Source organism: Scomber japonicus, chromosome 15, assembly GCF_027409825.1.
Source record: "Scomber japonicus isolate fScoJap1 chromosome 15, fScoJap1.pri, whole genome shotgun sequence".
NCBI lineage: Eukaryota > Metazoa > Chordata > Actinopteri > Scombriformes > Scombridae > Scomber > Scomber japonicus.
This window is the reverse complement of record NC_070592.1, coordinates 198138-210554: the sequence shown is the minus strand read 5'-3', so window position 1 is coordinate 210554 and position 12417 is coordinate 198138. Positions and strand designations below refer to the sequence as shown.

Here is a 12417-nt window from a genome sequence, read left to right as displayed (position 1 = left end):
CCCTCCACAAAAACGCTCCCGTCCCCCTCCCACAAAAACGCTCCTGTCCCCCTCCCACAAAAACGCTCCTGTCCCCCTCCCACAAAAACACTCCTGTCCCGTCCCCCTCCACAAAAACGCTCCCGTCCCCCTCCCACAAAAACGCTCCTGTCCCCCTCCCACAAAAACACTCCAGTCCCGTCCCCCTCCCACAAAAACGCTCCTATCCCCCTCCCACAAAAACGCTCCCGTCCCCCTCCCACAAAAACGCTCCTGTCCCCCTCCCACAAAAACACTCCCGTCCCCCTCCCACAAAAACGCTCTCGTCCCCCTCCCACAAAAACGCTCCCGTCCCCCTCCCACAAAAAACGCTCCTGTCCCTTCCCCCTCCCACAAAAACGCTCCTGTCCCGTCCCCCTCCCACAAAAACGCTCCTGTCCCGTCCCCCTCCCACAAAAACGCTCCCGTCCCCCTCCCACAAAAACACTCCCGTCCCCCTCCCACAAAAAACGCTCCTGTCCCATCCCCCTCCCACAAAAACGCTCCTGTCCCGTCCCCCTCCCACAAAAACGCTCCTGTCCCGCCCCCCTCCCACAAAGACGCTCCTGTCCCTCTCCCACTAAAACGCTCCTGTCCCATCCCCCTCCCACAAAAATGCTCCTGTCCCGTCCCCCTCCCACAAAAACGCTCCTGTCCCCCTCCCACAAAGAACGCTCCTGTCCCATCCCCCTCCCACAAAAATGCTCCTGTCCCGTCCCCCTCCCACAAAAATGCTCCTGTCCCGTCCCCCTCCCACAAAAACGCTCCCGTCCCCTCCCACAAAAACACTCCCGTCCCCCTCCCACAAAAAACGCTCCTGTCCCATCCCCCTCCCACAAAAACGCTCCTGTCCCGTCCCCCTCCCACAAAAACGCTCCTGTCCCGCCCCCCTCCCACAAAGACGCTCCTGTCCCTCTCCCACTAAAATGCTCCTGTCCCGTCCCCCTCCCACAAAAATGCTCCTGTCCCGTCCCCCTCCCACAAAAACACTCCCGTCCCCCTCCCACAAAAAACGCTCCTGTCCCATCCCCCTCCCACAAAAACGCTCCTGTCCCGTCCCCCTCCCACAAAAACGCTCCTGTCCCGCCCCCCTCCCACAAAAAACGCTCCTGTCCCATCCCCCTCCCACAAAAACGCTCCTGTCCCGTCCCCCTCCCACAAAAACGCTCCTGTCCCGCCCCCCTCCCACAAAGACGCTCCTGTCCCTCTCCCACTAAAACGCTCCTGTCCCATCCCCCTCCCACAAAAATGCTCCTGTCCCGTCCCCCTCCCACAAAAACGCTCCTGTCCCCCTCCCACAAAGAACGCTCCTGTCCCATCCCCCTCCCACAAAAATGCTCCTGTCCCGTCCCCCTCCCACAAAAATGCTCCTGTCCCGTCCCCCTCCCACAAAAACGCTCCCGTCCCCTCCCACAAAAAACGCTCCCGTCCCCCTCCCACAAAAAACGCTCCCGTCCCCCTCCCACAAAAACGCTCCTGTCCCCCTCCCACAAAAACGCTCCCGTCCCCTCCCACAAAAACGCTCCTGTCCCCCTCCCACAAAAACACTCCTGTCCCCCTCCCACAAAAACGCTCCTGTCTCCCTCCCACAAAAACACTCCTGTCCCGTCCCCCTCCCACAAAAACGCTCCTGTCCCGTCCCCCTCCCACAAAAACGCTCCCGTTCTCCTCCCACAAAAACGCTCCTGTCCCATCCCCCTCCCACAAAAACACTCCTGTCCCGTCCCCCTCCACAAAAACGCTCCCGTCCCCCTCCCACAAAAACGCTCCTGTCCCATCCCCCTCCCACAAAAACACTCCTGTCCCATCCCCCTCCCACAAAAACACTCCTGTCCCATCCCCCTCCCACAAAAACGCTCCTGTCCCGCCCCCCTCCCACAAAAACGCTCCAGTCCCGTCCCCTCCCACAAAAACGCTCCTGTCCCCCTCCCACAAAAACGCTCCTATCCCCCTCCCACAAAAACGCTCCTGTCCCCCTCCCACAAAAACGCTCCCGTTCCCCTCCCACAAAAAACGCTCCTGTCCCGTCCCCCTCCCACAAAAACGCTCCCGTCCCCCTCCCACAAAAACGCTCCCGTCCCCCCCCCACAAAAACGCTCCTGTCCCCCTCCCACAAAAACACTCCCGTCCCTCTCCCACTAAAACGCTCCAGTCCCATCCCCCTCCCACAAAAACGCTCCCGTCCCCCTCCCACAAAAACGCTCCCGTCCCCCTCCCACAAAAAACGCTCCTGTCCCCCTCCCACAAAAACACTCCCGTCCCTCTCCCACTAAAACGCTCCTGTCCCATCCCCCTCCCACAAAAATGCTCCTGTCCCGTCCCCCTCCCACAAAAACGCTCCTGTCCCGTCCCCCTCCCACAAAGACGCTCCTGTCCCTCTCCCACTAAAACGCTCCTGTCCCCCTCCCACAAAAATGCTCCTGTCCCGTCCCCCTCCCACAAAAATGCTCCCGTCCCCCTCCCACAAAAACGCTCCTGTCCCCCTCCCACAAAAACACTCCTGTCCCCCTCCCACAAAAACGCTCCCGTTCCCCTCCCACAAAAACGCTCCCGTCCCCCTCCCACAAAAACGCTCCCGTCCCCCTCCCACAAAAACACTCCTGTCCCCCTCCCACAAAAACACTCCTGTCCCCCTCCCACAAAAACGCTCCTGTCCCCCTCCCACAAAAACGCTCCTGTCCCGCCACCCTCCCATAAAAACGCTCCTGTCCCCCTCCCACAAAACACTCCTGTCCTGTCCCCCTCCCACAAAAACATTCCCGTCCCGTCCCCCTCCCACAAAAACGCTCCTGTCCCGCCACCCTCCCATAAAAACGCTCCTGTCCCCCTCCCACAAAAACACTCCTGTCCTGTCCCCCTCCCACAAAAACATTCCCGTCCCGTCCCCCTCCACAAAAACGCTCCTGTCCCCCTCCCACAAAAACATTCCCGCCCCGTCCCCCTCCACAAAAACGCTCCCGTCCCCCTCCCACAAAAACGCTCCTGTCCCCCTCCACAAAAACGCTCCCGTCCCCCTCCCACTAAAACGCTCCTGTCCCCCTCCCACAAAAACACTCCCGTCTCCCTCCCATAAAAACACTCCCGCCCCCCTCCCACTAAAACGCTCCTGTCCCCCTCCCACAAAAACGCTCCTTTCCCCCTCCCACAAAAACACTCCCGTCCCCCTCCCACAAAAACGCTCCCGTCCCCCTCCCACTAAAACGCTCCTGTCCCCCTCCCACAAAAACGCTCCTTTCCCCCTCCCACAAAAACACTCCCGTCCCCCTCCCACTAAAACGCTCCTGTCCCCCTCCCACAAAAACGCTCCTGTCCCCCTCCCACTAAAATGGGCACAAAAACGCTCCTGTCCCCCTCCCACAAAAACACTCCCGTCCCCCTCCCACAAAAACGCTCCTGTCCCCCTCCCACTGAAACGCTCCCGTCCCCCTCCCACTAAAACGCTCCCGTCCCCCTCCCACTAAAACGCTCCTGTCCCCCTCCCACAAAAACACCCCCGTCCCCCTCCCACAAAAACACCCCCGTCACTCTGCATCTTTTTACCAGCCCTTTTTTTACGTTTACCAGTTTTTACTGTGAGACTTGAGTCATCACAGATGTCCTCCATCAACACTTCATTTAAAACACTGTCACCATCACTGCACACCTTCTTCCCCTTCTTTTCCTTCATCTGTTTCTTGATGATACGTAACATCCTGCCACGATGCGTAACGTCCCGCCATGATACGTAACATCCTGCCACGATGCGTAACGTCCCGCCATGATACGTAACATCCAAGCACACCAACGCTTATCACAACCATTATTCATGTCATTTAATGTTAACTGTCATCATTTAAGAACAATATGTTTTATATATAACAACTTGCAATAGTTAAATGATGCCCAATCTTACCCCCCCCCCCTACACACACACACACACACACACACACACACACCCACACACACACACACACACACACAGCAGCGCTAATGCCTGATGAAGTAATATCTGATTGAAATGTTGTATTTAAGTTTAATATTATATTATTAATCTTTGTGTGTGCAGCTGGTCTCTCTGTGTGGAGGTTTGGTTTGCACGAGGGACACACACACACACACACACACACACACAGACACACACACACACACACACACACACACACACACACACACTGTATGACCTGTTTGAAGCCTCGTGATGCATTCAGGAGTCAGAACTGGATTCACACGCTAAGAGGCCCTGCAGCAAAAAGACATCAAAGCCAGAAGTCAGGACGCCATTGTTGAAAAGAAATTTGCATAATGAGCTAATCATCTAAAGTTACTAGGAATGTGACTCGGCTAGTTTTTCAACACTCAGGTGCTCACCCATCACCCATCACCCACCACCCATCACCCATCACCCATCACCCATCACCCGTCACCCATCACGTGTCACCCATCACCCATCACCCACCACCCACCACCCACCACCCATCACCCATCACGTGTCTCATAATGGGACCAGTTATTGTTTCCACTTGTCAATCATAGCTGACTCCACACCTAAAGCTCATGATCTCTGCTTTCATGTGTTTATTTAGCTCCAGGCAATTCTCCATGAAGCTGTTTGTGCTTTATTAACCTTAATATCACTGTTAGCTTGTTAGCTTGTTAGCTTGTCTGTGTTTTATTAAGCCGACAGTTTTCATCAAGTTTCCTCTGAAAGAACTCAAAGAGCTTTTTGATGTGACTGGGTTGTAATGTCTGTGTGTGTGTGTGTGTGTGTGTGTGTGTGTGTGTGTGTGTGTGTGTGTGTGTGTGTGTGTGTGTGTGAGTGTGTGTGTGTGTGTCTCCACTTTGAAGCCAAATGGAATCAAAAGCTTTTTTTTTAAATCAATGAAACAAGTAAATATTTTCCCTCCTTTATTTGGTGGACATGTTTATTAACCCTCGAGTCAAGGAAGGAAGGAAAGGAGGGAGGGAGGGAGGAAGGAGGGAAGGAAGGGCGTAAAGGAAAGAAGGAAGGAAGGGAGTAAAGGAAAGAAGGCAGGAAGGAAGGAAGGGAGGATGTGTGTTTGAGACCGTGATGAAGGTGAATATGAGTTCATATATATATAAACACCTTCCTTCCTTCCTTCCTTCATTAATAACCTGATCATATAAACACCTTACACACCTTCATTAATAACCTCCTACCTTCCTTCCTTCCTTCCTTCCTTCCTTCCTTCATTAATAACCTCTGATCATATAAACACCTTACACACCTTCATTAATAACCTCCTTCCTTCCTTCCTTCCTTCCTTCCTTCCTTCCTTCATTAATAACCTCTGATCATATAAACACCTTACACACCTTCATTAATAACTTCCTTCCTTCCTTCCTTCCTTCCTTCCTTCATTAATAACCTGATCATATAAACACCTTACACACCTTCATTAATGCAGTTGGTCTCTCTGTGTGGAGGTTTGGTTTGCATGAGGGCGGGTTTGAACTCACAAACACACACACACACACACACACACACACACACACACAGACACATACACATACACATACACATACACACACACACACACACACAGACACATACACACACACACACACACACACACTCACACACACACACACACACACACACACACACACACACAGACAGACAGACACACACACACACACACAGACACACTGTATGACCTGTTTGAAGCCTCGTGATGCATTCAGGAGTCAGAACTGGATTCACACGCTAAGAGGCCCTGCAGCAAAAAGACATCAAAGCCAGAAGTCAGGACGCCATTGTTGAAAAGAAGAATTTGCATAATGAGCTAATCATCTAAAGTTAGTAGGAATGTGACTCAGATACCTGAATGATTATAACCTGTCACACTCATCACATCACCACACGTCTCATCATGGATCCCAGTTATTGTTTCCATGAGCACTTGTCAATCAAAGCTAACGCCACACCTAAAGCTAAGAGAGAGAGAGAGAGAGAGAGAGACAGAGAGAGAGAGAGACAGAGAGAGAGAGAGACAGAGAGACAGAGAGAGAGAGAGAGAGAGAGAGAGAGAGAGACAGGCAGAGAGACAGAGAGAGAGAGAGAGACAGAGAGAGAGAGACAGAGAGAGAGAGGGAGAGAGAGAGACAGAGAGAGAGAGAGAGACAGAGAGAGAGAGAGACAGAGAGAGAGAGAGACAGAGAGAGAGAGGGTTTACGATAGCATCAAAAGCTCAATATATAAATTCAAACCTCCGATTTACAATTTGGCTAAAATGATTTGACAGTATAATAAAACTCATATTTCTGTATGGAAGTGAAGTGTGAGGCTCTCTAATGACACAGAGACACCTCGTGGGACACAACACACACAGACTAATGTCATCTTCAGTCCTCAAGGTCCATTAAAGTGTCCAAATCATGCATGTAGAGCAGAGCTGGGACACTTCCCTCTCTCTCTACACATGATCCAAAGGTCCATTACGCTTCACAAGCTGACCCTGACTCCTATAACCACAGACCCTTCCTCTGTAACAGCCTCTGCCCAGAGACAGACCCCCCTGAGGAACACCAGAGAAACCTGCCACCTCACAATCCAACACCTCCACAATCTCTCCAAAACCCACCAAGAGAACAAAATCAATTATATTAACTATCGGCTGGCTGGGCTCTCCCTTAGAGATGGGGTTAGGGTTAGGGTCCGTAGGCTGGCTGGGCTCTCCCTTAGAGATGGGGTTAGGGTTAGGGTCCGTAGGCTGGCTGGGCTCTCCCTTAGAGATGGGGTTAGGGTTAGGGTCCGTAGGCTGGCTGGGCTCTCCCTTAGAGATGGGGTTAGGGTTAGGGTCCGTAGGCTGGCTGGGCTCTCCCTTAGAGATGGGGTTAGGGTTAGGGTCCGTAGGCTGGCTGGGCTCTCCCTTAGAGATGGGGTTAGGGTTAGGGTCCGTAGGCTGGCTGGGCTCTCCCTTAGAGATGGGGTTAGGGTTAGGGTCCGTAGGCTGGCTGGGCTCTCCCTTAGAGATGGGGTTAGGGTTAGGGTCCGTAGGCTGGCTGGGCTCTCCCTTAGAGATGGGGTTAGGGTTAGGGTCCGTAGTCTGGCTGGGCTCTCCCTTAGAGATAGGGTGAGAAGCTCAGTTATCCGGGAGGAGCTCGGAGTAGACCCGCTGCTCCTCCACGTTGAGAGGAGCCAGATGAGGAGGCTCGGGCATCTAGTCAGGATGCCTCCCGGACGCCTCCCTGGTGAGGTGTTCAGGGCCCGTCCCACCGGTAGGAGACCCAGGACACGCTGGAGAGACTATGTCTCTCGGCTGGCCTGGGAACGCCTCGGGATCCCCCGGGAAGAGCTGGACGAAGTGGCTGGGGAGAGGGAAGTCTGGGCTTCCTGCTTAGGCTGCTGCCCCCCCGAGACCCGACCAGGATAAGAGGAAGAGGACGGGGGGGGGAGGGGGAGAAAGCCAGGGGGGGGCAAAACTAGCCAGAACCGTCTCTGTGCACGATGCGTAACGTCCAAGCACACCAACACTGATCACAACCATTATTCATGTCATTTAATGTTAACTGTCATCATTTAAGAACAATATGTTTTATATTACCCCCCCCCCACACACACACACACACACACACACACACACACACACAGCAGAGCTAATGCCTGATGAAGTCTATCTGATTGAAATGTTGCATTTAAGTTTAATATTATATTATTAATCTTTGTGTGTGCAGCTGGTCTCTCTGTGTGGAGGTTTGGTTTGCATGAGGGACACACACACACACACACACACACACACACACAAACACACAAACACACACACACACACTCACTCACACACACACACACTGTATGACCTGTTTGAAGCCTCGTGATGCATTCAGGAGTCAGAACTGGATTCACCGGCTAAGAGGCCCTGCAGCAAAAAGACAACAAAGCCAGAAGTCAGGACGCCATTGTTATAAAGATATTTGCATATTGAGCTAATCACATAAGTTAGTAGGAATGTGACCTGAGGGTGGGTTTGAACACTCATCGCCTCACCACGTGTCTCATAATGGGGCTCAGTTGAAGTAGCATTTACATTCTTGGCAGGTTTCCAAGTGTCATGATTAGGGTTGGTACTTTGAAGAGTCCTTGCAACTAAGTGTCACGCCATAGGATCATACCATATTTGATTCAGATGCAAATGAAGAAGAAACCTTCAGAAAGTAGTTATAATAATAATAGTTGGTACAACTGGCCTAAATCTGGAACTACTCTTTAGTGTCGTGTGAATAATCCAGATGATGGGAAAGAGATCTGAAGTTGAATGTTTTAAATGCAGCCTTATAATGAGCATGGTTACTGTCATGTAGGAGCAGATCCTACATGTGTGTATCAGAAAGGAGAATGAGGAAGACACCAGTAGAGGTTAAAGGTTAGTAGATTTCTCAACAGGCCTTACCATGTTTATTCCATCAGCTCCCTGTAAGGAGTTAGGGTTAGGGGTTAGGGTTAGGGGTTAGGGTTAGGGTTTCTCCATGTCCATGAGATCTTGGTCACCATAATTTAAGAATAGAGTTCCAGGAACTGAATATTAGCCTGAACATGCCAACTTGACCTGGTGCACTCACACGATGACACACGACACCACACGCAACCAATGGTATAAAGGGTCTGTAAGGGGCCTCGGGGGGCTTCGGGCTTCGGGGGACCTCGGGGGGGCCTCGGGGCCTCGGGGGGCCTCGGGGGGCTTCGGGCTTCGGGGCTGCTTTGCCGTTCGTTGCTGTTTGTATCTGTTGCTGAATAAAGATCCCAGTTGGCTGTTTGATGACTTCTGTTCTCTGTCTCATATTTTAAGATGAAGACTGAAGTTAAGTAATCGAGCAGATTTACTGCCACAGGACCGAAGCTCAACATGTGACCATATGAACCAAACTGTGTGTAAAGTGTTCTGAGCCTTCACGCTTCTCTTCCTGGACACTGTTAACTCAAACTCATCAAAAAGCCAATCAGGACTCTTGGAAAGGGTCAGGGTTAGATGATATGTTGGCTGGTTACGTAAAGAACTACTTGCATAACAGTTTCTTGTTTTTCTCAAAGCTGGAACCGACTCCATGACACCTGCGAGGAATGCAGCAGAGCAGCATCAAATTCTCTGAGCTTTGATGGATGAGGTGCGGCAGCGTGTTCTGTCAAAATGTCAAAAAAATGAATATCCTTTAACATTGTATGAAAATGACGTTAAATACGACCCGCCCTCAAACCCTGAACCCCGTGACACCAGTCTGCCCTGTCTGTATATATGTCGCCTGCTCGGAGACATAGAAACATTGTAGGTGACGAAGCCTCACAAGACATTCTCCTCCAGATTGGTCGGAAATCCTCCAGAAGGTAAGACACCCTGACCACTCATCTCTGTCTCTCTGAACTGATGGCTCTACCCATCGCATCGTTAACCCTCGAGCCTCACCAGGGACCTAGAAGGGCTTTCAATGTTGAGTCCATAGTTACTACAGCATACATTCATGCATTCTGTTTTAGAGGACTTTCAAACTGATGCCCTGACTTCAAAATACAAGTTTTTACTATTTTCCAATTGAATGATCCATTTTCTCCTTTTTTAACTCTTTGCACTAAAATCATTGTGTGTGTAGATAGTGTGGTAAATTATAGACCACCCCTCTGAGTGAGAAGAGTAGATTAAAAACCAAGTCGAAGTTCTTTTTAGTTTTCTTTATTACCAGTCAATCAGAGCCCTGCCGAGGTATCACCAGTCAATCAGAGCCCTGCCTAGGTATTACCAGTCAATCAGAGCCCTGCCTAGGTATTATCAGTCAATCAGAGCCCTGCCGAGGTATTACCAGTCAATCAGAGCCCTGCCTAGGTATTACCAGTCAATCAGAGCCCTGCCTAGGTATTACCAGTCAATCAGAGCCCTGCCTAGGTATTACCAGTCAATCAGAGCCCTGCCTAGGTATTACCAGTCAATCAGAGCCCTGCCTAGGTATTACCAGTCAATCAGAGCCCTGCCTAGATATTACCAGTCAATCAGAGCCCTGCCTAGGTATTACCAGTCAATCAGAGCCCTGCCTAGGTATTACCAGTCAATCAGAGCCCTGCCTAGGTATTACCAGTCAATCAGAGCCCTGCCTAGGTATTACCAGTCAATCAGAGCCCTGCCTAGGTATTACCAGTCAATCAGAGCCCTGCCTAGGTATTACCAGTCAATCAGAGCCCTGCCTAGGTATTACCAGTCAATCAGAGCCCTGCCTAGGTATTACCAGTCAATCAGAGCCCTGCCTAGGTATTACCAGTCAATCAGAGCCCTGCCTTGGTATTACCAGTCAATCAGAGCCCTGCCTAGGTATTACCAGTCAATCAGAGCCCTGCCTAGGTATTACCAGTCAATCAGAGCCCTGCCTAGGTATTACCAGTCAATCAGAGCCCTGCCTAGGTATTACCAGTCAATCAGAGCCCTGCCTAGGTCAGTGGAGACAGAACTTTATCAATTTGAGGTTGCTGAATTAATGGTGTCCCGAGTCCAATGGAGCCTTCCTTCTGTCTCTGTCTTCTGCCTTCGTGTACGATCTTTTATACTGAAGTTACACCCCATACATGTATACATCTTCCCAAGAGCACTCTGCTTTCATCCTTAAAAGGACACAATCTATAGTTGTTTATATTCAAGTTCCAATGCCTTTCCTGTTTGACATCTCCCAGATATTAATGACCATTATTCTGGTTGGAGCCAGTTTTTATATGAAGACTCTGGCTGTTATGAACAAAGGTTCATACTAAGGCCTTTTAAAGGAAGCAGAACTTTTAGTATTAGAGTAATATAAATCTGTAGCAGAAAATACACTACAAGAGGGCTGTCTAAATGTGGTGGTAACACTTTACTTGAGGGTCATAAGAGTGACATGACACAGACATGAACGCGTCAGAAACATTATGCCAATGGCATTAACGTTCACGCCTGTTGTCATTAACCCTTAAACAGGCAGCGTGCACCAGGAGATACAGACTCCTTAACACCTGTTTCAGACCACGATTGGTTAAGATGGTTATTTAATTGTATGTGCCTTGAATTGGGACGACTAGATTGGTAGAATTGAAGCTTGTGGTTGGTTTATACTTTGATAGAAATGATAAAACTAGTATGTGTGATATGAATGAGCAGAGAAATCAAGTATCATGTATAAAGCATTCAGTTGTTTACCATTATGACCATTTTATACCTTAATAGGGACAATGGAGGAGATACGACTCCAAAATATACAAAATATTTTAAAAGTAGATTTGTGGAAATGTTTTATTTTGGTGCACATGAGATAACATCTTAGTTTTCTCATTTTCCACTCTTGCCTGTTTAAGGGTTAAGTGTCATTTGGTGTTCGTAATGACAAGTTGACATGGTTCGGGTTGTCTCGATTATGACATCTTGACATTAATCAAAGGGACATGACCAGAAGTTGTCTTTGTCATGACATCTTGACATTAACTAAATATGCACCTATGTTTGTGTTTATGGCAAGTTGGCATAAATAATAATAAAAATAAAAACAACGTACAGAAAAAAAGGAAGAGAGAGAAATACAATACTAGGATAGAGCATTAAATATAAAATAATGAATTAGCTTTAACATCATTAAAAGGACATAGAGTGCACAAGAAAGAGCTCAATCATAAGACAGAAGGTATTACTTTACTAACCCTAACCCAGCAAAGTAAAAGGACTAGTGTTATTTATTGGCAGGTTTACTGACAGTGATCAAAGCTGTACATTTAACCCTTTAACAGGCAAGAGTGGAAAATGAGATGAGAAAACTAAAATGCTAGTTATCTCATGTGCACCAAAATAAAACATTTCCACAAATCTACTTTTAAAATATTTTGTATATTTTGGAGTCGTATCTCCTCCATTGTCCCTATTAAGGTATAAAATGGTCATAATGGTAAACAACTGAATGCTTTATACATGATACTTGATTTCTCTGCTCATTCATATCACACATACTAGTTTTATCATTTCTATCAAAGTATAAACCAACTACAAGCTTCAATTCTACCAATCTAGTCGTCCCAATTCAAGACACATACAATTAAATAACCATCTTAACCAATCGTGGTCTGAAACAGGTGTTAAGGAGTCTGTATCTCCTGGTGCACGCTGCCTGTTTAAGGGTTAATATAAGAGAGAATAAAAGTAGCTAATGTTCTTATTATATAACTGAGAACATTTGCTTAAGCTTTGGACAGATAATATTTCTGTGATTCAGATGACAGCATGAAGCTAAGTAACAAAGACCTTGAATCTACTCGCTGCAAAAGACACAATTCATTCAATTATATAGTAAATAAATTGCACATACACACGTCAGCATTTCCAAATCTCCCTCAAACTTCAGAGCAGTGTTTAGTTGAATGATGTCATCACATTGATTCTCTGAAAGCAGTAACCAGTAAAAAGGATC

General features: G+C 48.8%; 1 protein-coding gene across 1 annotated transcript; it reads left to right on the top strand.

Annotated features, from left to right (window-relative positions):
• Positions 1-474: 474 nt before the first annotated feature.
• On the top strand, positions 475-4495 carry LOC128374505 (keratinocyte proline-rich protein-like; the record flags this gene model as incomplete). The annotated part of the gene is made up of 5 exons (XM_053334774.1): positions 475-615; positions 816-957; positions 1212-1219; positions 1364-1411; positions 4358-4495. Coding segments are annotated over 5 exons (477 nt in total), but the record flags the coding sequence as incomplete, so codon positions are not given.
• Between the last annotated feature and the right edge of the window lie 7922 nt (positions 4496-12417).